General features: G+C 39.5%; 1 protein-coding gene across 1 annotated transcript in view; it reads left to right on the forward strand.

Moving 5' to 3' along the window:
* The window catches only part of LOC139469235 (uncharacterized), a 30,905-nt gene extending 4,691 nt beyond the window's left edge, over nt 1-26,214 (forward strand). The window contains exons 2-8 of the mRNA XM_071251376.1: nt 15,289-15,713; nt 16,451-17,572; nt 18,238-18,391; nt 18,876-18,939; nt 24,004-24,108; nt 25,037-25,131; nt 25,568-26,214. Coding sequence (XP_071107477.1) covers nt 15,362-15,713; nt 16,451-17,572; nt 18,238-18,391; nt 18,876-18,939; nt 24,004-24,108; nt 25,037-25,131; nt 25,568-25,688 — 2,013 coding nt within the window. The 5' untranslated portion in view covers nt 15,289-15,361 and the 3' untranslated portion in view covers nt 25,689-26,214. The remainder of the gene's footprint in view (nt 1-15,288; nt 15,714-16,450; nt 17,573-18,237; nt 18,392-18,875; nt 18,940-24,003; nt 24,109-25,036; nt 25,132-25,567) is intronic.
* Nucleotides 26,215-26,514: the final 300 nt, after the last annotated feature.

Genomic DNA, 26,514 nt, shown 5'->3' on the forward strand with positions numbered 1-26,514 from the left:
GGAAGTGGCTAGTTTGGGCCTATTGCAAAGACATGTGCAGCTGTCAGTGTCGAGTTGATTGTATTTGGTGACCCAATGATGAGTGTGAACACACAGTTTCTGTTTAAACAAGGAAATAGGGGTTTTAAACATTGGAAGAGGAACAGTTTTGTAATTTTTGTTGATCATAAGTTTAGAAAAGTTAGAAAAGTGGTTGTTGTTGAGGACAGTATTTCTAGCCTTTGTCTTCAGATGCATGAAAAACTCATAACCTGCCACCATCAGCACCGCTTTTTGAATTTTGTGGTCCGGAGCAACCTTCAGATCATGGGTTGTGAGATTGTAAAACCAGTGTTGGTTGCCCGGCTCTGTGTGTAAGCCAACAGGCCCACGATTGAGACATGTGTCTGAAGGGAAGACTTCATGCTTGCCAGAGAATTATAGATTGCTTTAAATCATTTCTCTTGCTGCCTGTTGCTTAGACATGAGTAAGTGTTAGAACAACCCCATGACTAACTGGGCACTGGCTGTGAACCAACAAGATATTACCTCAATCCTCGTGTTTATCTGTATCTATTCACCGCCATCTGTCACTAGGTTCGTGAGCTTATTTTAAGAACTAATGAAAAATCTGTGGGTGTGTTAAGTGCAATGCAATCAATACAGTCAGACTGATCCAACTTGAGTGAATATTTTGTCTCGTCAATCAGGCTTATAATCCTTCCTCTTAAGACGTTTGCCGGGGATAATCCTCACTCTTTAGACTTCCAATATTTCGATTCATTTATGTCATGTTCCTTGTTTCAGTGGTTAATCTCTTGTTGGTTTCTCATTGATTGAAGGGGGCCGGTCGGGTAGCCTAGTTGTTAAAGCGTTCGCTCGTCATGTCGAAGACCCGTGTTCAATTCCCGACATGGGTACAATGTGCGAAGCCCATTTCTGGTGTCCCCCGCCGTGATATTGCTGGAATATTGCTAAAAGCGGCGTAAAACCATACTCACTCACTCACTCACTCACTCACTCACTCACTCACTCACTCACTCACTCACTCACTCACTCATTGATTGATTGAAAACTGACTGTACGTAGGTCACACAATGTTAAACATTGCTGTCTGAAATACTTGACAAAGTACTTTAAAAAAAGAATATTCAACTTAATCTGTATGAGAGTAGATATGTAATTTTTTAATTCATATGATTTTAGAAAATGAGAACTCTGCTCATTCAGTCATCAATTCAGAAAGCTGAAGATGATATGAAATCAGTGACATCTTTCAGCACATATTGTATTTATTCTGAAAGCTTTTTTTAGGTTTATGCAATATGAACGCAACTACAAACTGCTTATGGTAGTTAACCAGTCAAATGCCATGCAATCACTTGCAATTTATTTATTTATTACTGTTTAAACCTAAGGTGGCAAAAAGCTCCAGGTTGTTGACTGAATTTTTGTGTGTGTACTTTAACAAAGTATTGGAGAGATTTAAGGTTGTCACTAAAATAAATGTCACACTTTTGATATTGGGTACTGTTATGGACTGTGATTAAGATGATTAGTGTGAAGGACGTGCCTTCATAAGTATAATCTACCTTCTAATCCAATTCCAGGATAATCTTCCTGAAGGTATTGTCCCATGAGTAACACCTAAAAGAGATTAGTGTTAATTCCGTCACTATGTGTGTTTAATATAAGATGTTGACATATGTTTGATGAAGTGTTTTTGGTCAGTTGTGAGGTCATGCTGAACTGAGGGTGAAAAGGGAAGTGTAGGTTTGTTTATATATATCAATGGTATTCTCCTGTGTTTTAACTCTTTTGTTACAAAGTGTTCCACTGTTATGACTATAGATGTATATGAGTTTATATTTGACCAATTTAAGTATAGATCTAAAGGGATTGTTGTTGGACTGTAAAACATGTTGGTGTAACCAGATATCTGTTGCCAAGTGTAATTTGCCAAGTTTTTCAATATTTTTTTTTTCTATATTTCATAATTGCTTCCATTTCATCCTCACAATCATGTCGACCATGGCATAGGAAGTGGTGTACTAAATATCATCATTTGGGAATGTTTTACTGTGCTTTGATTCATGCTATTGTACTTGTCTGTCAAATTGAAATTCATTGCTGACTGACATTTTAAACTTGGATTGACCCTCATGACATATTCCCTGGGGTGTGGTGATCTTTTCAGCATGTCTGAATGGCCAGAATATGGAGTCATATTAAAATGTCATACCATCTATGGTAGGTGGTGGCCATCCCAAATTTTATTTCCTGTCAGTTTCTTGCACAGCAATAACTTAACATGAATTATACAAATTATACTCAGTATATCAAATGAATAATTATGGAAAGTTTGCTTTGGCTAAACACTTGAATAGTGTAAATTCCTCATGGCAAGAAAGCATGGGTTTGCCATGGTCTAAGGTGCATGCCATAATCCTGTAATTCCAGTTCACAGATAAAGCCCGATTACAGCCTTAGAAATTGGTTTCTTTTTTCAAAACTAACCAGTGGACTAGTGGACACCTTATTCTGCTTGTTCTCAGAGTTTGTAGCTAATCTCTGACTAGCTGACTAGCAGGTCAGGGACTACTAAATCTTGCTGAGGGCAAGTAAAAATACAGTGATACTAGCTGACTAGCTACCCTTGAAGTTGTGGGTTAGAATTGGTCTTCAGCAACCCATGCTTGTTGTAAGAGGCGACTATGCTTGTCGAAAAAGGCTAATAATGGGATCAGGTGGTTAGGCTTGCTGACTTGGTTGATGTATGTTATCAAATCCCTATTGCGTAGATCGATGCTCATTATGTCAATCACTGGATTGTCTGGTCCAGACTTGATTATTTGCATACCTTAAAATAGCTGACTAGTGTGAATTTCGAAGGCTGGGTTATCCTTGGTTTGTCCACACAAAACACATGTTCAACAGTTTCAATACTGGTATGTTGGCTGAGGGGGAGCACAGAGAGGGACCAGTAGTTACATATCACATACATCACATTATATACCAAGTCATGACCCACCTGCCCTGCTGTGATAACCCAGTGATTTGTGGAGACTGATAGAGGGTTGGAGAGTCTATAAATTACATCAATGGTGACAGTTGATTTCATGGGTACATGTATCCAGCCTACTGTGTGGTGGAATGTATGGGGTGTACCATTGATTATGTGGGAAACCAAGGTATACTGGGTAGGTAGGTTCCTTTACAATCTCTGTAACATCAGATGTTAGTGCTCTTGTCGCTACCCATAGATCTAAGGACATCCCCTTGCAGGTCACGTCAGAAGGACCTTTCATTCGACCAATTAGAACAACGCTTACAAGATCGCTATAGTCTACATGTGTTTTCTAATCAAGCAGCCGCTAAAAGGTTAATACGATGCATTCTGAACAACAGATACAAGCTGAATGACTGACTCCCGCTTCCATTGGATAAACATTTGAAACTGAAGAGACTTTACAAGTGGGAAGTACTGCCATACAATCTCAATCGTCTTGTAGAAATTCAAATCTTAGTCTGGAATAGAAGTTGCTAGTTTGAAATTAGTACAGTAATGCTTGGAAAAGCTGTTTTCTGATTGGCCAATGGCAACTTTCAGTCAATCATTTCATTGGTCGGTCAAAGTTTGTGAAACATCGTTCTGACTTGACCTGAAATGGGATGACCTCAGATCCTTTTGTAACGAGTACAAAGATGTGATTTTAATGGGATTGATTCCTTCAAATCAAAAGTGTGTCATCAGGACTACAGATAATGTTTTGTGACATTGAGTAATTGCTCAAGTTATCATTTATGTTAGTTTTCTGTGGGTATTCAATATGTTTTACTGCCTTGGGTGCGGTATATTGGTTATTCATGCACCAATGAGTCTACATTTGTTTTAAATAATTCTGTTTAAAATGCTGATTCAGGTGACTTCTAATTGGTCTAAACATATTTTTATTTCAACTGAAGGTTGGGATCGGTAAACAAGACAGCACTTATTTGAATATGTCTCGTTACATAGAAATCAGGTAACAAAGATAGTCAAGGTGTATACATACATAATATTTACCGGTATACCATATTTTATGTAATAAACTCCCATGGCGATGTTTGCTAATATATTGACTAGTGAACAATCCCAATTAGCACCCCTTCCGATTGATCAATGTACACAAGACATAATTATACTTGTATAATATGTATGTTATATGCACCCTTAATCATGTTAATTGCGGGAAATTAAATTCTGGAAAAATATATCCGTCGTATATAAACATTTCAGGCTGTCAGCATAAACCACGAAATGTATCATCTTTCAACTCGGTTGTATTTCACCAAAATAATTTTCTAATAAGTGTCCCCCATTTCTAATTTTGAGAGCGCCCTAGACGCTTATTATGTCGTATATGGTAATTTGTTTGTGTGCTGCCCCAAGTGTGTAACATGTTGCATAAACTCACAACAGCAGAGCTCCAGATAAGCTTTTGGTGTTGTGGGTATTTTACCCATGCATTTTAAAATCATTTGGTATCAGTAATTCTGTCTGCGTATTCAAATTTCTGTTACCCACTAGTTTTTACACATGTGGGTATTTAAGTTAAATATTTTAAAACACTATTCATCTAGTCCCTGCAAACTGGTGTCGTGTGGGTTCGAGAGCTTTATAGGACTCAAAAATACCAGGATACTTCCACAAGAAAGTGTGATGGCAAATGATCATGATGTAACTGTCATCGTGGAGTTTGGCAAGGTTGAGGGAATGCCCGTTTTTTTCAAAATAGGTTGCTGATTTGCTAATCGAATACGCAGGGTTACTTCACAATATTTTGATGATACGCACAAGTTTTATTTTTGTAGCGTATCTGTAATGTTCGTTGCGTATTTGATACGCTTGGATTATATTTTACTGTGTATTTCTGCATTTCTGATGCGTATTTTACGCAGTTACGCAGCTTATCTGGAGCTCTGACAACAGTTATATACATGTCTCATTAACAATAGGTTAGACAGAGCACATTTTTCGGCATTATTCAATACAGTCGAGTCTTAGTATGGGTGATGCCTTTACTCGATCAGTACGGTAATTAGAGATCAGTAAAGAAATACATGTATGCAAGTTGAAAAGGATACACTGGGTAATTGTTGTACTACTGTGTGTATTAATTTTGTTTATGTCTATATGTACGCAAGCAGCTCAAAATTACTTAATGGTGATTGATGTTGTGTACTTTACTCTGATACACAGATATTCTTGGGATCTGTATCATTTCTATCGGATTATTCAGTCTGGCCTGATTTTATCATGTTTATTTATCTATTCAGTATTTTAATCAAGCATGAGAGTCAAGGAGTCCGTGTCATAATCATGTTTGACATGTTTGATATGAAAGGTTTAGGGTCCCCTGGATCATTGTTGGTTGAAATACTACACCACTACAACTCAAGGACCCCATGACACCCTTCATTTCTAACACTGTTTTTCAATGTTTATAACTGACAGTTATTAAATTTCCAAGTAGATTTAGTATTTTTCATTTTTCCTTGTCTGAGGAGTGAGGACTGTTGAAGAATAAAAGGTATAGTTATAGTTTGTATAACACATCCTATCTTGGCTAGAATCAAATATTGTTTGCAGAAGGTAGAAAGTCTGCGATGGTACTCAATACGCAGTCACACTTGTTCTGAACTTGACATTATGTGAAGAAACTTTTAAAAAAAGTCTTTTATAGATTCTCTTGTTAGGGCATTCAGGGTTAGAATAGGTCACCAGCAAGCTATGCTCGTTGTAAGAGTTGACCAAATGAATCGGTTGGACAGACAGGGTTGATTGCGTTTCCTTCTACCCAGACTGTGTGGATAGTTGCTCTCAGTATTGATCACTGGATTGTCTGGTACAGACTTGATTATTTAAATGCTGCCATCATGTAGCTGGAATATTGCAGAGCGCAGGGTAAACACACTTTCCTTTATAGTGGTTGTTGACACTGCCTCCAATCTCATGCCTTTGTGAGACTATTTTATGTACGTAATCCTGACAACGGAGACACTAGCCCCATATATGTGTGAATTGGTCATATCACGTCACATCTAGCTGTCCTCTTCAAATTGATCTGAGTCTACCTGTTGAAGTTTGCTTAGCGTGACACAGATAATACCCCCATAAATGAAGACATGAGTTGGGGTGGACATGTTCTGACAGCTAGATGGGTCGTCTGCCACCTCGCTGTCGTTATTCAGCCAGATCTAGTGGGCTGTGGGATCAGAGCTGGGTGGTGTTTTGCCAGCACTTCTAGTTTGCCATGCAGCTGGGATCACATAGTTGCTACACTTGACAGTTGCTTGCTTTCAGATATACTGCAGACATCTTGATTTGTTTGTGAGGTGTTCAGTACTAACTCTTAAATTTAAGGTGAAGATTTCAAGAAACTTCAACTTACCCAAACGACTCTTTTAACAGGGGCAGACTGCTTTGCGTGAATGCCTAATTAGTATCTATGTCTCTGTAGCTCATGTTATCTATAATTACAAGTAATCAGTAGCATAACCAAGCTGAAACAAAGTGGCACTCACTTGTCTGTTACTAATGCGTGTGTGTTACGTGAAACACATTACAAATATGGGCTACAAGAAAAACACTCCATGTCTGTTCCTTGCCGTTCATGTTTAAAGTTTTGAATTCTGTTGTATTGTAAAGGCCATTTCACATAGCTACAGATTCGCTGCATATTTGCATAAAATACCCCCCAAAATATTAAAAACCCTATTACTTTCAATTAACGTGCATACAGAAACGCATGTATTAAATGAAAAACTCTAATGTATAAAAACAGCATGCGTAAAGACCGGGAAGCTTTTCAGCATGCGTACAACGGAGCTAGTTTCCTGAAACACAATTACCGGTACATGCTAATTTACTTTCCGAGTCAAGCCTACATTTCGAACCATAATATGTCTGAACAATACATGTGTTGATTTCACTTATGCTTATGTACATTCGAGGTATAGACACGGCAAATAGCCTGTTAGTCTGTGACTAGTCATAATCTAGAGGGACTAGTTATCCCAAATCTAGTTATTTTACATAAACCACTAGATAATGACATGCTTGACGGTAAGTCATTTACAGTGTATACGTGTACATGTGTGTTTGAAATTAATGCTATCCTGCTAAACAGTTTCAAATCTAGTGGAATTAAGATATCTGACTGACTGGTTTAAGCCGACAGAAATTCTATTTTAGCTCCACTGTGAGAGACAGGATGTTTAAGGCCTGTCTTTGTTCAGATACTCCATGCTGTTATTTGTGATTCACCGTGTTCAGTGACAGTAGTGTTAGTCACAAACAGAACCACACTTAGCCATCCCACGAACTTCCTCTAACAAAACTGACAGCTCTGGTCTAGGGGATAGAGCATCTGCCTTGAGTGTGAAGGTCAGTGGTTTGATCTCTTCCTGCTTCACACCAAACACTTTAAAAGATGGTACTTGTTGTTACTCTGCCTGGTGCTCGGCATTAAGAGGATAAAACAAGGTCTAGTTGTCTCAGGGTTGTTTTACTGTGTCAGTGGGGTATCCATGTTGTACAGCAACAACACACACATGTGAATGCATGTTGCTGCATGTAGAAGTGCAATAATCTTGAAAGTAACATTAACCTCCATTGCACTTCACCTAAGCAGACTGTCCAGCAAGTGCTATTTGTATTCATGATGGCAGCAAAATGTTACATAGGGATTGAAGCTTTTGTTTTTATACTTGTTAACGTAATAACATAGCATTTGCTTGTGCCGTAGCTTACTGCTTAAGTATCAGGTTTGACAAACCTGTATTCTTTATATTTGAGGTATCTGTGGAGAATCATTTGCATAATGTCCTATAGAAGCACAAAATGTCTTTGGTTGTTTGGCTACATTCCGGGGAAATCTTTGTTTTCTCAGGGTGTTGCCATAACAGATTTCTATATTTCTGAAACAGTTTGTTGAAATAGATATGGTGATCTTAATGTTTGAAGGAGGCAGGGCTGCTGCCTTGTGAAGCTATTAGTCATGCATGGGTGTTCTTTCTGTCCGAAACCAACAAGGCAGAAACTGATATACGACTTTCGCTCTTTCTCGGGCGCATTAACCAGAAAACTTATTATCATTGGCGACTACCGAAACGCGGTTGTACAAAGTCAAATCCTTGCTTATTCATTAAAGTCACAATTGTACATAATGATGTATAATTATCCTTAGAATCCCTTCTAGATGTTGTTAATCCAGTCATGAGAGTTAACATTCATAGGTGTAGAAATTGAATTGTATAAAAGCTTTTCAAAGTATGTGTTTATTTGAGGTTGATAAGTGACTTTTTCACCTTGCCTGTCAGGATATTGGTTTGACGACCGGCTAATGTTGTCGGGTTAATCCCCAGCTTTCTTCCTATAATCCCACCTAATCCAGACGATATACTTGCATTTAGTCGCTCTAAGTTGGCCTGCGGTAGCTAGTCTTGTTGTCTACTGCCTATGACCATAGTGTACAGTGTGTGCTACCAGATAAGATATGGCTTTTCCTAATGAGTATTTTATTAATCTTATCAAGCCTAATGGGACTCTGGGTGTAGTCTATGAGTAGACTGGGTTTCATTAGGGGTATTATTCATGTTTTATCACTTTGTGATGGAATGAAGGCATTTAGTTCTCGTTGGAGGGTTATTGATAGTTAGATATTGTGCTTTATGGAAGTGAAGTTAAGGAAGTGTCAACATTGTAGATGCTGTCTAGAAAAGAATGTTTATGCCTCTTGGTTTAACTTGAATAGTTTGGTGTTACAAAGTTGGCATAATTTATGGATAACAACTTCTTTATTTTACTGTAATGGGGACGTTTTTGTGTAGATCCTTATACCATTGTCAAACTTTGCTTGACAACAGTGTAAGGATCTATACCAAACCTTATACATTGAGCTGGCTTGGTCCTGTGGAGTTCAAGCTGCAAGGCGACAGGTTTCAAATGATAGCTCAGTGATTTTTCTGGAGACAAATGTCATAAGGACATTTTCATGATTTTATCAGATTTTGATTGGATGTTCTTTTTTTCTTCATTACCAAATTGTTAAAAATCTGTAGGACATTTTAAATGACAATTAGTCAGTGTCTCAGAAATTGAACTGATCTGAAACTCTGTAACAGGTGATAACTATAAAGGTTAGAACTGGACAACACCGATATGTACAGACATGTCACATGTCCACATGAAGGGAGTCAAATGTCACATGATCATAGTGACAAGACATACACAAGTCCTAAAGGATTACTGATTCTAGGTTTTTTTTCTGAAAGTCAATTCACCATGTCCTCTATTAAAGCTGTCTTGCATGTCAACTTTAGGCTAGTTTGCTGTAGGTCCATGACTTGATACTGGGGCTGTTACGATTCACTCGCGTATTCGGTGAATCGAACCGTATCCCCTCATGCGTTATTCGTGGTCACTAGAATCGAATATTTACAACAACAAAATTAAAAGAGTGTTTTTTACTTGAAGTTGTCTGTTATTTATCAAAGGAAGATATGCAAAATGGAATATATACACGTCATGCAGTCGTCTGTCTTGTAGGTCATCTACAACTCCATCCCGGTTAAACGACTGATTGTCTATAACACTCACCAATTATTTGGATCCCCAAGGTAGTGTTGTAGCAAGCGATCCTGTATTTTTCACGGAATATGATAAATAATACATCAACTGCTGACTTGTTGTATTCGTAAATAAATATTCGTATTAGATGCCCTATATTCATGATACATATTGTATTCGCCTCATAGTGTATTCATTGCAGCCCTACTTGATACAGACAGATTAATTTTGGAATTTCCAGCTTTGTTACATATAATTGTGGACGGCTGTGAGGTATTGATGGCTTTGTTTTAATGGTTGAAGTTGTTATATGAGAGATGTTTGAACACGGAGAGGTGGCTCAGGTCAAACTTCTATTCTCTCTACATCGATCATGCCCTGGATGATGCTAACATGCGTTAAGATGACTATCACAACATCCTTAAACCCTCATGCAATTGCAGGATATATTCTGCCCCTTCAAAGGGAGTTCGGCTTTGATGAATAAACCCACCACTGCTCCAATAGGCCTCCACAAATTCATGTGGTATGGCCCACTCCGATGCATATAGTCATAAACCTATAGACGATTTTTTGATTGAACTCAATCTTAGAATCTGTGACATATCAGTTGAACCATCGAGATAGTTCTAGTATCGGTCACGGAATAGCTATTGTAGCTGCAGTAAGTCTATGGGTGTAGGGACTGAATTGTGTAAACTGAGAGTGGGTAGGCACCCTTATATTGCCCAGCATGGGGGTGTCAGTGTATGTCATGCTGGAGGTACCCTGACAATGGGGAGAAGCAATTCGCTATTGGGGCTGGCTGCTCAGGCATGGTGAAAGGAGGTGTGCGGAGATACAAGCTAGTGTATTGAACTCCTATAACATGCCTGGTGATCTGTAGAATATTGCTGCTGTATGTCTGTACAGGCTGGAGTACAAGGCATGGTGGCCGCAGCCATAGCAGTGATAGGTCTTACTGACCGGTACTGCCCTGCCTCTCGTAGTCGGGGTTGAATTTACAGGTAAGAGTGTTTACCTGGTAAATAGTTCATATCGATCAACCTTGCACCACTACATTTATAGGTATTTGTGATGGAATGGACAGTTGTCAAATATGTCAAAGTTGTGTTATTTGATACTAGAAGGTGTTATTGATGTGTGTTTGTAATGAGACCAGTCTGTGACTTTTGCAACTAGTCTGAGTTAGTTAAAATTTCTTTCTGTCTTGTAAGATGAACTAATAATACACTAAATTTGATGAAAAGTAATGCCAAAAGACAAGTTTGGGCTAGCAGACTCGAAAGTTTTTGACACAGACATTGTGACTTCTGCTTCCAACAGTCAAATGAAGATCTCAACAATTTTGTATCATGGCCCCGTTGCACAAAGTAATCTTAGCGCTAAGGTGATCACAACTCCCATACTTTACATTGGTTTTTAATCATCATAGCACTAAGATCGCTTTTTGGAATGGGGCCCTGGTCCCTTACTAAGTTTTGATCTAATTCTTAGTATGTAACCATGGTAACTGTGTCTTGTCACTCCAAACAAGGAGGGAAAATCATGAACAGTGATCTTGGTCCTGACCTGATCTGATCTGACCTGGATGCTACATCTGTCCAAACCCTGGTCTTTGACATGGACTTGCTGCAGTGACCTAACTAACACCAAGGTCTCTTTGTGAATAAATCCCAGTTCAGTATCAAGTAATGTAGTCAGTAACTGTACTTTTCCTGAACCCACAATCATGGGTTTCTGGCTTGACTTGGCAGGCCCTCAATAATAATAATATATGTAATATATATAATGTACAATGTCCCAGAAAACGAACTGATCTGAAACTCTGCTATCATGTTTATGATGTTTACACTTATGTACAGCTGACATTTTGTGGGAAATATGATAGAAATGTTTATCTAACAGTTCATGTTGAAGATTAAAGCTGGATGAGATAGTAGAAAAAGTGGTATTTTAGCTTTGTTAGTACAATATGAACAGTGTGCATCTTTGACACTAGTCTAAAGCAACTTAGTAAAATTCTGTCCTTCTATTTAGCTCAGCAAATAACAGTCCATATGATTACTCTAACCTAAACTGAAAATGATCCTTAGAGCCATGTTTGGGCTACTAGACTCAGTATTTTTGGGCACAGACTGTATGCATTGTGTTAATCATGGGGTGAAGTTGAAAGTAATGTGTCATGGAAAAGAGAATGAAATTTTAACCTAATTACTTGAAAGGCTGGTTCTTTTATTTTTTTATGTTTTTAGTTTTTGTAGAATATGAGAGAGTCAAAAGAAAATAGGGTATGTCATGATCTGTATTCATGTGGCTGTCACAGCTTTATCCCTGCATTTCTAAACAGAGAACACAATTTAAAATACAACTTGGTCTTGTGAACCTACACACTCTCCTTATTCTGAAGCCTGAAGCTAATGTGGGTGATCTATCATAATGCATACATGTTCATTTAGTGCTGGCCCTCAGTGTGCAGTGTAAGGCCTCTGTTGATCTGTCCACATACCACAAATGGCTATAAAAGTGTCTGTCCTTTTCCTGTGCATGTCTTCTGTCCTGGTATCTGTGTGGGAGATCGCATATAGAAATAAGTAAACTACCATCAAACGTGCATTATGTTCTAGGATTAACTTCTAACCTGGGGTGAATGCATGTGGACAAACTTGTTCCCTTATCCCACTGTTAATGCATGTGTATTTCCTCCAGCTATGAGAGGCTAGGTAATCCTGTCCTCTCAGCAGTTCTTGATAAAATGAAGCACCATTTTAGCCGTGGTACGATCTATGGAAAACTCTAATCCCCTGGATTAACTTGTTATTACTGGGTAGATAGCTCTGAATGGTGTGCTGGTACATCTGACGTTTCCCCGCTATCAGCACAGTATGAGAATTGCTGTAGGGGACTCGCCTCCACCACTGCTAACAGGAAACATGTATGTTTATGTTTTTGGTATGATTATCCTAACAAAAGTGAAATTTTATTGGGTTGGATTTATCAATGGATGAAACGCATTATTTGCTTTTATATTTCTGCAGGTGAAAATTTATTGATAGTTTCTGACAATGGTTGGCAGGCATGTACATGAAAGTGTTATGTGTATATCGGTATGACTTGGGGCACACAGTTGATACCAGCTCAGCAGGCAAGCTAGTCTACTCTGGTAGATTTTGTTGGAATTTACAGAATATACTTAGACTTCGACAGCTGTGGTCGAAGTACAGACCACAAAGAAAGCGTCCAGGGGTTTGTAGAATTAATATACAGTTAACATGGTAATTGGGAACGCTATTTATGATTCACCACTATTGAATAATGTTTGTCACCATTTTTATTGGCAGCATATATCAGTGGGCAGAGTCAAGGCCTCTTGTAAGCATGGTGACTTACAATATGTACAAAGATGACAATTTATATCATTTTTGCTATTTACTTAATCCTCAGTACTTGTATAATAATGTTTGAAGAACTATGCAATATGAAGTATAACAACTGCTTTCAAATAATTCAGAAATATAACTTGATTGTTTCAATAATTGTGTGTGCCAAAGTGATATTTGCAAAATGTTCCATGTAAGGACGATGACAATGATTATGACATTAATATTTTTCCTATATGAACAAGTTGAGTAGCATGATTGTCAAATTGGTTTGAAACTAATATGTTGTCTTTCTCATTACTAATGGTAATTTTGATATGCATTGTGTATCATTTCAAATATGTATTGTAAAATTACATTGTTTGTAAGATTTATTTTATGTCAGAAAAGACTTCACTTGTGTGATTGTACTACCAGTACTTCATGTATAATCCTTTACTAGGACGATGGAATACATGTATTTTAGGAAACCAAAACCAATCTATAGTATAAAAAACAGGTCCAGCCAACTCTCATGTCAGCATTAGGAAAAAAAATATTCTTTAGACATGTTAGAAGAGAGAAATGTTAAAGTAGACATTATTTATGGATAACAACTTCTTAAAATACTGTAACAACAACTTTTCTGTGTAGATCCTCATACCAAAACAGTAATTAAAGAAGTTGTTATCCATAAATTGTGTCTACTTTGTCATCTGTCAACTTCTAGGTACATGTATTGCCGATCAAACAATTCGAGAGAAATGTTTTGAGTATTTAAAGATTTCACAGACTATTGGTAGTCTACAGTATTTCACATTTTTCTCATTTTGGTAGACTGGAATTGTTAAAGAAAATTGCTTGTTTTGTTTTCAACATGGCTGTGTGGTCTCATGTACTAACTCAGCAGTAAGCTATGGTAAGATGATATGATAACATTTCAGGGTTTATTGGTCACTGGAGGTTAGAGAGTTTCACTTTACTGTGTTGACTGTAGGATCAGGGAAGTCAGTCATCTGTGAGTCTGTAGATAACACTTTCCATGTACAAATGTAGTTGGATACCTTCCTTTGTGCAATACCTGTCTCACAGAGGGCACCTGCAGTGAATTATCACCAAGTGTAAAGTTACATTACCTGTTGAATGTAGGGGACACTTGCAGTAGTTTATGAGACAATAGACATTACACAGTGATATTTACAGTTGTGTTGCCTTCTCTTTGACTGAATGCTTATAAGTGGGTAACACAACTTGTTAGGTAAGTTTTCTTAATTGACGATCCTTGTGGGGATTCCGAGGCAGAGAGGGCCCCTTGTATCCTGTGATTGTCGTTTAAACCAGGTAATGAGGATCTAATGTGTGACATGGCTGATTGGTTTCATCATGAGGGACATGGATCGTTCCTCATGCCATCAAGAACTGAATTGCCTGACCAGACTTGATAATTTATGGTATGACGCAATATGGTCGGAAATTTGTTGCCAATGTTGTAAACAACACCCACTCGTAAATAAGGAGTAGACATTACAGTTCCGCATATTTGTTTATGTGAAAGATGATTGAAACATCTCCCTAGGTTACAAATATAAATTAGCTCTGACTCTTTCTAAATGCCCATGGATTAAAGCAACTCTTGGGGTAAGAACATCTGTCAGATCTATGTTGTGATAGTATGATTCTTACTACAACAGATCTGTCCGTTCATTTCTTTTGATATTTGTAAAAGTTAGAAAAATGTATGATGATAATTGATCCGTGGTCACAGAACAAATGGCAGCGAAGTGTCATCCAGTTGATGTCCTTTAGGCCCATTCCTTTGTACTGGAGAGAGGTCAATGGATCATTACAGAAGGCAGCATGGATGTTGATGGGTAGATGAGATGGCAGACGTCAACTGTCGGCAAACACTACGGAGGGCCCTCGAGAATATGAAGTCCCTTGTGAAACATTCGGCAAACAGTAATTATCATATCAGTTGTAGGGACTCTAGACACACACTTGTTCTCTGCAATCTCTCGTGTTTATTGTCTAAACATGTTCAGCTGTTTATCAGACATCGTCATTGGTCTTTCGCTAGGCTTGGAGTTTAAGGGGAAGTGGGTAAGCCTAGTGGTTAAAACTTGTAAAACATTGCAAATTCATGGTTCGACGCCCCAAATTTGAAGCCCAATCTTGATGTTCCCCTGTTGCGATAGGGTACTGCTTTAAACAAAGCAAAATGCCAGAGTCTTATATTAAGCAGAGAATGCAATGACTTGCATTGTATATATTTGTGTGATGTGTTAATTGCACAGATATTTGAACTTGTAATAAGTGCAAATGCCTTTCTCTTTTCAGCCAGGTTGCATCTGCACAACGGAAGCAGTGGTGTGAAGCAGATCACAGCTTGTAGATAATCTGCAAGCTCTTGATGACAACAGTTATCTCCCTTTGTTCCAACATGACTGCCAGCCCTGGTGATTTGACTGCACTTCCGGAGAGACGGATACACTGCTCTACTGGAAAGATCCTCATTGGAAACAGGGAATTCATGTCAGCCTCAGAAGCTCTTCTTGCTTATTTACAACAGTTTGATGGCAAGTTACGGACAAAGCAGCAGCAGGATGCCTATGAACTTCTACTGGTGCGATCCAAGATGGCTTCCCATAGATCAAGAGCAATAGACAATGACCTGAAGGACTCCTTGCAAGACCTGCGACATATGAAATTGAAGAAACTGCTAGAAAAGAAAAAGAACGAGCAGATTGGATTAAGGCGAGAAGGTAGAATATAGAAAGGGTTTGAGTCCTCATACAAGAAATTGTCACCAGAAAATGCAAGAAATGATCTTTTGAATTTGTGTACTTTTTGGTTTGGTTTGTTGTTTTACGCTGCACTCAGCAATATTCCAGCTATATGACAGCGGTCTGTAAATAGTCAAGTCTGGACCAGACAATCCAATGATTTACATCATGAACATCATTCCACGCAATTGGAATCGATGACATGCATCAACCAAGTCAGCAAGCTTGACCACCTGATCCTGTAACTCGCCTTTTACGACAAGCATATTCGCTTTTTACGGCAAGCATAGGTTGTTGAAGACAAATTCTACCCCGGATTTTCACGGGTCATATTTGTGTACTGCCCATTACTTGGATCAGGCATTTACTTCATTAACTATCATTAGCTGTGTTGCCCAAAGAAAATTTGGAGTGGTGGGATAGCCTAGTGGTAAGAGTGTTTGCTCACTAAAATGAAGACAAGGGTCCAACTCTCTTGGTTCGCTCTTTCTTGGTGTCCTTTCTATGATAGTACGGAAAGCAGAACAATTCTCTACACATCATGAAAAAAATTGTCCATACCTGACCATAGGGCGTATGTACAGATTGTTAGTGGTACATTAAGATATCTTAAGCTAATCTTTTTTAACATGTTAAAACAGATGTAATGTACGGATGTGATCTTGATTTGGGTTGATAAATTTTGGTGATTTGCATGTTACATGATAATGTTTCAGTTGAGGATGCGCTGTCTAGATCTGCCAACCTGCTGGACAGGATCAATGATGACGACTCTGCTGTGACACATTGTGTGAGTGATATCGGCAGTATGACAACAGACACACTGCTCAGCATCAACCCCACCGAGTCCAACAGGAATATCGTCGTTGATGAAGATGGAAAACGGAAACATGTCTACTCCTATCACACCCCGCGCAGTCGAACACGGACAGTTGGTAGTATACCTGTCAAGCCCAACAAACATGCCTTGTCATCCCGCCGGTCATCAGTGGATAGTGCTATTCCTACCTCCGTCCTCAAACACATGAATAAACGATCATCCAGTTCAAATTCTGGGTTAGCGTCTCGACACTCAGATCCTTCAGAAATTCTCAAACGTATGAGGAGCCGTTCGGTTTCTCCATCACCTGTGCATTTAAGACATGGCAATCCTCGATCTAGTCAGCTTGCTCCAGATTGGGTGTGTGATCTTGACGCCTCTTCAGGGAAGTCGATACCCAGCTGGGTGAATACTCTGGATGCTTCTCTTGAAGACATGAGGAGACAGCTAGCTGGTGGTCGACCAGCTCCTAGTTGGGTTCAGGATGCAGAAAAATCAGACATCACTGTTGATTCACTGCTTCTGAATGGCAGAAGAGATATTTCCTTTAACAAATCAGGTCATGAAAAATCAAATTTAACTGACTCACGACCAGGTCTCAATTTCTCAGATCTCGCAACTAGTGGAATTTCAAAGTATTCTGACAAGCATAGCTTTTTACCTAGTGGTTTGAAAGACCTAGCTCCAAGAGCTAGATCTTTAGATGATAGTGATAACTTGCTGCAGAATTCTAATCCTGGATTTAAAGTTTACTCCGCTGCCACCAGTTCCAAGGACAGGACTTTGGGAAAGGAGATCCTTGCTGAGAGTGACCAGCTGAAGACCTCACTGGACAGGTACTTGGAGAGGCTGGAGGCTGAAACACGGAGTTCCCCTCAAAGGGCAGCAGCCAAGTCCAAGATGGCTGCTGTCCCAAGATGCTCAAGCATGGAGAGTGGGTCCCATTCAACGGATGGGAAGCATCAACCCCATTCTGATATTACTGGTGCTAGTCCTATACTCAAAGACAGTAACTGGAGTAAGTTAACCAGATTAATGTCTCCTAGAACAGATTGTACACATGTATATGACGGTTTATAAATATCTTGTACTCTGGGCCTTGAGGCCTTCTATGCTGAATAATCTTGTGTGACAGAGGGAAACATTACAACATTTAAAATATATATAAAAAGATATATGATCTGTGAAGAATTTGGTCAGTAGAAGATTATTATTGATATGTTATGTTTGATTTTAATAATCTGGAACATTATGTGTTAGTTTTATTGTCATTGAGGAATATTTTTTTCATATGTAACATATCCATTTATAAGTGAGTGAGTGAGTGAGTATGTTTTTACGCCGCTTTTAGCAATATTCCAGCAATATCATGGCGGGGGACACCAGAAATGGGCTTCACACTTTGTACCCATGTGGGGAATCGAACCCGGGTCTTCGGAGTGACGAGCCAACGGTTTAACCACTAGGCCACCCCACCGCCCCTTTTATTTATTAAATATCTTTACCTGATAAATATTACTCAAGAGAACACCCTATGTTTTTTGTTTTTTATCATATTGTAGTTGTCATGGCTGGTGGGTATTGCAAGACACAGCCTTCCATTTGTGGGTGTTCTTGTCAGAGTAGTATGTATTGGTATGATGTATAAAAAGTATAAAAAGTCAATCTCTGCTCTTCTTCCAGATATGTCTGTACTAAGTGAGGAGCCAACGTTCAGCCCTGCACGTGTGAGGTTCAGCCCAAAGAAGCCAGACACTGGTGCAGAGCTGCATCAAAGCCCCAGCACTGATGTTGTGTTGGATGGAGACCGGTCCTGGGAACACCCGGTTGGAGCATAGTAAGTCATGGCTAATCCTTTCAGTAGGGTCTTTGGTTGATTAATTAATATCAAAATAAAAGGAGAACATATTCTGTATTTTTATGCTTCATAATGGTGTAATTCTTTATAGTTTTCTGGGGGCACGGGTGGCCCAGTCGTCTAAGGCTCTGCGATTCGCTGTGCAGAGTTGCGTCCCTTGGGCAAACCAGAAAACTATGATTGTTGGATCGAATCCCAGTTCGCCCCGATTTTGTTTCTAGGTTTGTCAGCACCATACCCGTGCTCATGGGTTTCGCCAAAGTAGTAAACGTCTGAGACCTGCATCACTTAGGGCTTTCTTCACACATTAAGCTGACACGCCGCGATATAACTGGAATACTGTTAAAAGCGGTGTTAAACCCAACTCACTCACTGTATAGTGTACTTTATGTGAGGAAACTGCAGAATTGTTGTTTGTTTTATATACCGGGTAACAGACTTATGGTGCTGTTGTTTGTTTCAGTAAATCCCCTGTATATGTTGATGACAGAAAACACATTGGCAGTGCATTGCGCAGTGGGAAGAAGGTAAGCTCTTCTTCCTCGCTAAAGTGCTAAGAGGTCGGCTTCTGCCTACCAATTTGGGCTGACCTGTCCCTCTTTGGGACTTGTGTTTGAGTAGGCTACATACTTCTGTAGAAGTTATGACAGCAGGACTTGGTAAGTACGGACCGACTTATAGCTGATTTTGAAAAGGCCTGAGTAAGATAAGTAGAAACTGAGAAGGGATTAAGTAGGGACTGAAGAGATTGTAGGTAGGGATTGAGTAAGGGACATACTTTATTAGGGGAAAGTATGACAGATCAGGCTCTATGTTGATGTTAGGTAGGAACGAAGTCTTATTAAGAGAAAAGTAGAGGTGAGCAAGGTCGAAGTAGGGGATAAGTTTGGACTGAGTAGGATCTGCATTGGGATCAGTAAGGACTGACATAGGGACTGAGAAGGATTCCAGAAGCACTGAGTAGGATCTGAGTAAGATGAAGTGGGGTTTAAGAAGGAACTGTAGGATCTGGGAAGGGATAATTAGGGGTTAAGAAGGATCTTAGTAAGGGTAAGAAGGGACTCAGCAGGATCTGAGTTCGGCTACATAGGGGATAAGAAGGGACTGAGTAGGGCTAAGTAGGGGTTAAGAAGGTACTGAGTAGGGGTTAAAAAGGGACTAAGTATGGGTTAAGAAGGGACTGAGTAGAGGTAAAGAAGGGACTGAGTAGGGATTAATGGGGGACTAAGTATGGGTTAAAGCCCCATCTGCGGTAGTAACTACCGCACTCTAGTGGGCGGAGCTTATACAAGTGATCTGACAGGTCAATATGACGTCATGATAACACATACATTTCATTGGTTAATGCGTAAACGGGTGACGTCATGTAAACACCCACCCACGTGGGCCGTTTGACAACAAGGACGTAAGTTTTAATGGTAATATAAATATCTATCAAACGATTCCAAGACTTTTCAACAAACGCGTACGTCTTTGGTTTCAAAACCTACCTGCTATGTCGTCTTCACATCTTCATAAAATGATACAGTGGAATATCCACGATTTATCCAACACAGTCCAACACACAAATTATATTTCTAGATCTCTGGACGAGAACGAAATACGTTTGTCGTGATGCATATGAGCAGTGTAAATGAACAAGAAACATAATATGTGTTGGGGCACCAATCGTTATCCTGTGATGTACGGTATATCTGCAGTTTATAAATAGCATTTCTCACAATATATACGGCAATCGGTGATTTCAACAATGTTTTTCTTCGTTGTGTTCGTCTTGCCTCATCTGGAATCTGGATGACAACGATCGTGTAGAAAACCCTGGTAATGGTCAAACATATTTTCAAGTGATAAAAGTAGTTTTTTGTCGTTTCCGTGACATTCTTTCATTGCCAAGTAGATCTAGCAATGTATTTTGGCAAAGTCACACTTGTCCGATGAAGCCCTTATGCTGAAGTAACTCGATCCGTGAAACTTGGCGGGTCCCAGTGACCCACATCCCTGTTGATTGGCATGCCAAGTGTCATTTGCATAAGGCCATCCATATTGTTTGTATGTGTTTCTCTCCTCAAGCCTGAACTAACCAGAGAGTGGGCGGACGAAATAAAATATATTACTTATAAAAAAATCTCTTTCAATAATTGTGTAAGTTATTTTATGACATTTAAAAAAAGTGTTTAACACTTGGTACTAGAATCTAGTCTATGAATTAAGTTATGATGTAGATCGATTCTCTTTGCTTCGGAAACGAATTTTTAATAAACAACGGAACAAAGATAAAGTTGACCTGGTTCTTTTATGACGGCGCAATGGTAAATCTAGTAGTATTTCTTTTATTAGATCGGTGCGCAATTTTCCACAGCGGCAGCAAAATTGAGACACGAAGACATATTATTTCACGTCGGAATGGAGATATAAATAATAAAATACGGACAGCCTCACAGACTTCGAAATGATGTTCAGATAAATATTAGTTCACATTAATTCTGTCATGTGAAAATGGGTTTTAACATTATTTTCATCAAGCTTACATTCAGGTCGCTGGCTACTTCGGCATTAACACATGTTTTGTCTCGAAGCTCAAAGCAACAATGTTTCTCTCAGATACATTTTTCTCTCCATTCATGACGAACATCTGTCAAAATTTCAATGCCTCAACAATCTTCCTGGGCAGTTGAATTCAACAATGTAATACACACGGCCTCATTCACGGCGTCATCGCAAAAATTCCTTCCAAATACCCAACACGTGTTCAGGGTTACGACCTTTGGATAAATTAATAAATTAATTTGCATTTTTAGAAAAGATTTTTTTTCGTGAATATTATTATTAAAAACCATCCTGTACATGGTACTTTTGGATTGCACTGCGTATTTCTTTTATTACTTTCTAAAAAAAACTGTTTTCCCCTTTCTGACCACGCGATCTCCTAGCAACCACGCCCTATGAGCGCATCGAGTTGCTGCTTACAACTGTGAAGAACTTTGCAATTTCGCTTGTCTTCAATATGAGCAACAAAACATTTTCACGTGAAGCCTAATTTGACGAAGATTTGCTCGAGATAATCAGGGAGCCTTTGGTCATTTCGATTATGACATTGGTGACTTTATCGTGGAGAAAGTTCCAATTCAAGATGACATCATTCCGATTCACAACTCGAATCGACAAGATGGCGCCTCTCTTCCCGCCCTTGCAAGTGCAACAGAAACTTTGATAAATTCAGTGCCGATTCTTGGGATTAGTGAATCAATGTGACAGCTAGATTTCATTGTTGAACCAGATGAAGCCGAATATGTATGTTCACACTTCTTTTGTCAACCATGCGTGACACGGCACAGGCAATCGCAGTTGGGGAATGGTGCGGCCACCATGTTGCAGAAATTCGTGGATTTGAACACATTGCTTCTGGACTGAGATAAATAAACGAAGTGTTTGGAGACATCGTAGATACTTGGACTTGAAGAAACGTAATTAAACGTTGCAGCAGATGAAGGATTTGTGTGGACAAAACGGGAAAGGGATCCCATATTGTATTTCAAAACTTGTGCGCGAAATGTATCCAAATACCCCGAACAAAAAAATACATGGGACAAGTGTGGATCTAATGATCAAACTCAGTTTTGTGTGTGAAAATTCTGTGAAAGAAAAGGAAATTCATAATTAAAGTTGTCTTGGAATATATGTATTGGAGTTTTCGTTTATCGTAAGTACAATATTATCTGGATACGCCTTCTATAGGTCAAAACATCAAGCATATTTCGTTACTTATTTACCAGTTGCTTATGTGCATTGTTATGTTGATACACGTGACATATTCATCTATTGTAGTCAAGCTGAGAAATATTGGCGGAACTTCTGGTGCTTCAAATTAGGCCCCTTCCTAAACACTAGTTGAAAATCTGTGTGATAATTTAAGTTTTATGAATATAAACTGATTATTGTGTGGCACAAATCTAACTGTTGAATGCAAATGACCAAAACTAAACAAATATCTGTAATTTTCGGATTGAACTGAAAGAATCGCGTCGTCAATTTCGTATTTAAGTATCGTTACGGTTACATTAACCGAAATTGATGTTCTGCCGTAAAAATATGCAACACAATTCCCTTTGACCACAAATGCATTGAATGTGTCACATGTACATCTGACCATGTGCTTTGCTATTTATAGCGCTAACGTAAATAAGCTCCGCCCACTGTGATTCATGCAGACGCCAAACACGATCGATTCGATTTTTTATGATAAAACTACAGAAAATTTATTGACTTATATCTTGATATGGAGCCATTTATTGTATCCATGGTTTGTCATTCAAGTTGATACGAAGTTTGACGGTCAATGGTGATCTTGTTCCCGTATGGTTTTCAAAAAACCTCTCCCGACACTCGGTTGTGTTTACTTTGTCAGTCATTGTTCGAAACTGAAACACCGCCACCTTGCGGGCTATTTATAGTCAGGGTGGGGCTTTAAGAAGGGACTGAGTAGGGGTTAATAAGGCATTAAGTATGGGTTAAGAAGGGACTGAGTAGGGGTTAAGAAGGGACTGAGTAGGGGTTAATGGGGGACTAAGTATGGGTTAAGATGGGACTGAGTAGGGGTTAAGAAGGCACTAAGTATGGGTTAAGAAGGGACTGAGTAGGGGTTAAGAAGGGACTGAGTAGGGGTAAAGAAGGGACCAAGTAGGGGTTAAGAGGGGACTAAGTAGGGGTTAAGAAGGGACTGAGTATGGGTTAAGAAGTGACTGAGTAGGGGTTAAGAAGGGACTAAGTAGGGGTTAAGAAGGGACTGAGTAGGGGTTAAGAAGGGACTGAGTAGGGATTAAGAAGGGACTACTGAGTAGGGGTTAAGGAGGGACTGAGTAGGGCTAAATAGGGATAAGAAGGGACTAAGTTGGGGTTAAGAAGGGACTGAGTAGGGGTTAAGAAGGGACTGAGTAGGGTCTAGGAAGGGACTGAGTAGGGTTAAGGAGGGACTGAGTAGGGCTAAATATGGATAAAGAAGGGACTGAGTAGGGATAAGAAGGGACTAAGTAGGGGTTAAGAAGGCACTGATTAGGGGTAAAGAAGGGACTGAGTAGGGGTTAAGAGGGGACTAAGTAGGGGTTAATAAGTGACTGAGTAGGGGTTAATAAGTGACTGAGTAGGGCTAAGGTGGGACTGAGTAGGGCTAAATAGGGATAAGAAGGGACTAAGTAGGGACTAAGTTGGGGTTAAGAAGGGACTGAGTAGGGGTTAAGAAGGGACTGAGTAGGGGCTAGGAAGTGACTGAGTAGGGGTTAGAAAATAAGTAGAGATCAAGCAGGATGGAACAACTTTCACTTCACTGCTTGAATAATTAGAATTAGATGGTAGATTCCCTTTTTAAAAAAAACAACATAAAAGTCAAGGGATCCTTATTATAGCCCTAATGCTGAACTTTAAGGATTTTTCGGGTCTCGAGATTCTCAAACCGTATGAGAAGACCTCGAGGACCCCCCTTAGTTTTGAACACTGATACAATTACCCCTCTACGGTGTCATAAAGTTTAATACTTGGGTCAGATGGCCAAGAAACTAGTGGACGCTCTGATACATTGTCTGTATGTTGTGTTGCAGATCCCGTCCCCTACTCTGACTGGCAGTGAGCAGCCCGGCAGTATCGAGGCTCTTAAGAATATGCTGTTCAAACTCCAAGCAGAAGAGTCCACTTCTGCAACAGGGGTGAGATTGACACACATAAATGTTTTTTGATGATATTTGGAGAATGTAAAAGCATGCCTTTGGTGTCTGCAACAGGGGTGATATTGACATACGAATAAATATTTTCTGACAATATTAGGAGAATATATAAGCAGCAATTTGGCAATGCCTTTGTTGTTTATAGTTATATGATATCCTTCTGTAGACATAAAAGGGTATTGTTCTGACGTACTCAACTTGACTACCTCTCAAATAGGTTTCATACACCGCAGTCTTCAATATGTTGTGGATTGTTGGTTCAACTACAACAAATAAGAAGTTTCCGTGAAGTCTTGATTATTAAATATCACATTCAATATTCAAGTTACTGAAACTTTACTTTGAATGTAATTACCTAAGAATGTTAATAATGTAATTATGCACACAGTGAACTGAAGTGCTTCTCACAAATAAACGCCTAAAAAAAATATGTAATTCCATTTCAGGCTCTCCCACACTTTCACACCCTGGATAATAACTGTACATTTATTGCTGATTTTGACAATGCTAGGTTCATATTTTGTATTTGCTGAACAGATGAAAGTTTATATAATCATAGTTACAAAATTTCTAACCCCAAAATGCCCACGATATTCAAACAAGCACATCATCAACATCAAACCGCAATAGCAACTTCAGAGTTACCTCCCTTCCTTGGGAGGTTCACAGCTCGGATCACAATCCGAAAGAAAGTCTGTCGGTTAAACCAGGCTTGGATCGTTGCTGGTTGTAGCAATTAGGTTAATACACTGCTAGTAAATCTGACTTTTCTTTTCTATTTCCAGAGCTTGTCTTGTATATTGAATAATGTAGCATTGTATGTGAGTGTACGACCAGAGTACACACCACAGTCTGTGTATTCATAAGATGAGTGTGCGAGATTGATGCATGGTGGCTGTATGTGTTGCAGACAATGTCCAGCAAGTCGATGACCAACCCGCTGGACCTGCCAGCTCTGCAGGACTACAACTTCCAGGTAGAGCCCGGCGGACAGTCACTGGAGAAGTATGTACACCACAAGCAGGATTCTACTGCTGCAGCATATACTCAGATCATAGGTTTTGCGACGGCCATATTTATCGCGATTACTCACGCTATCACAAGGGGTGTGGCATCACACAGACATTGTAAAATGATCATGGCCTGTTTTTATGATAGTCGTCTTTTTTTAAGTGAGATGTTTTACAGTTGTTCAAATGATTAGCGAGTACTATGAATGTTTCTTAAGCGTCCGAAAACCCACAACAGGGGAATACAGGGAAATCCTCAAGGCCATTGAAAATAAAGGATATTTAGCTTTTCTTATCAAGTATCATCTTAGACCTGATAAAGTTAATATTACTGACCGACAGGTCTGGAAGATCAAATAGCCGTTAAGCCAGTTTTTCAGGTCAGCATGGGCTAGTACAGTTGACACAGACAACACGTCCTTCTGTTTCAGGGCTCTGGTTCACCTGTCTCGCCTGAAGACCTTGGTGCAGACCTCTCAAGCACCTTCTGACTCTGCCAGCACAGTGACGGTAGCAACATCCTTGATGACAGGATCTGAGCTCACCTCCTGAACCACACACAACCTCACTTTGTCCCCTCCTACTCAACAAGCACAGTGATGGTAGCAACATCCTTGATGGCAGCAACAGGGCTTTCTTCCTGAACCACACACAACCTCACCACACGATCGGATTAACAAGCCCCCTCCTACTCAACCAGCACAGTGCCGGTAGCAACATCCTTGATGACAGTATCAGGGCTTTCTTCCTGAACCACACACAACCTCACCACCCGATCGGATTAACAAGCCCCATCTCAGCCACCTCAATGACGGTAGCAGCAGCCTTGATGACAGGATCGGGGCTCACCTCCTGAGCTACAACCAACCTCACAGCCCGATGTGACTAACATTGTGTCAAGGCCTCTACCTCTCCTGGGGAATGGTCTTCTTGGGCTTTCCCCATTCATTGCTTGTTGTCTTGCAGTCTCAGAATGTTAGTTCTTTATTATTTCAAGTTTTGGGAACTGGAAGGATTCAAGGCTACCATGTTAGTCAAGAGATATAATTTTTGACATTTTTTTGTTCAGTTTTGTATGAATCGGGTTTAAATGATAATTCAAAGGCGAAGATGTTCGCCTTAATGGGGACAAATATTATTAAAGACCATTTTCTTTGCTTTGAGGCTATTCCACAAAACATATACAGCCTACTTGTTGGAGGTGATGGGGACAAAGGTTTTCAATGTCAATCTTTGCCATTAGAAGCAACTGGATGAGGGATTTGTCAGTGACTGTCAAGTGGGAATATGACTTTAGATCAAAGACTGTGGGCTGTACGCTGGGTGGTTGTGGATCATTGTGTGACAAATTGCTGTTGATGCGACTGTCCACTGTATT

Source organism: Haliotis cracherodii, unplaced genomic scaffold (assembly GCF_022045235.1).
Source record: "Haliotis cracherodii isolate W230 unplaced genomic scaffold, xgHalCrac1.p SCAF_1, whole genome shotgun sequence".
Classification (NCBI taxonomy): domain Eukaryota; kingdom Metazoa; phylum Mollusca; class Gastropoda; order Lepetellida; family Haliotidae; genus Haliotis; species Haliotis cracherodii.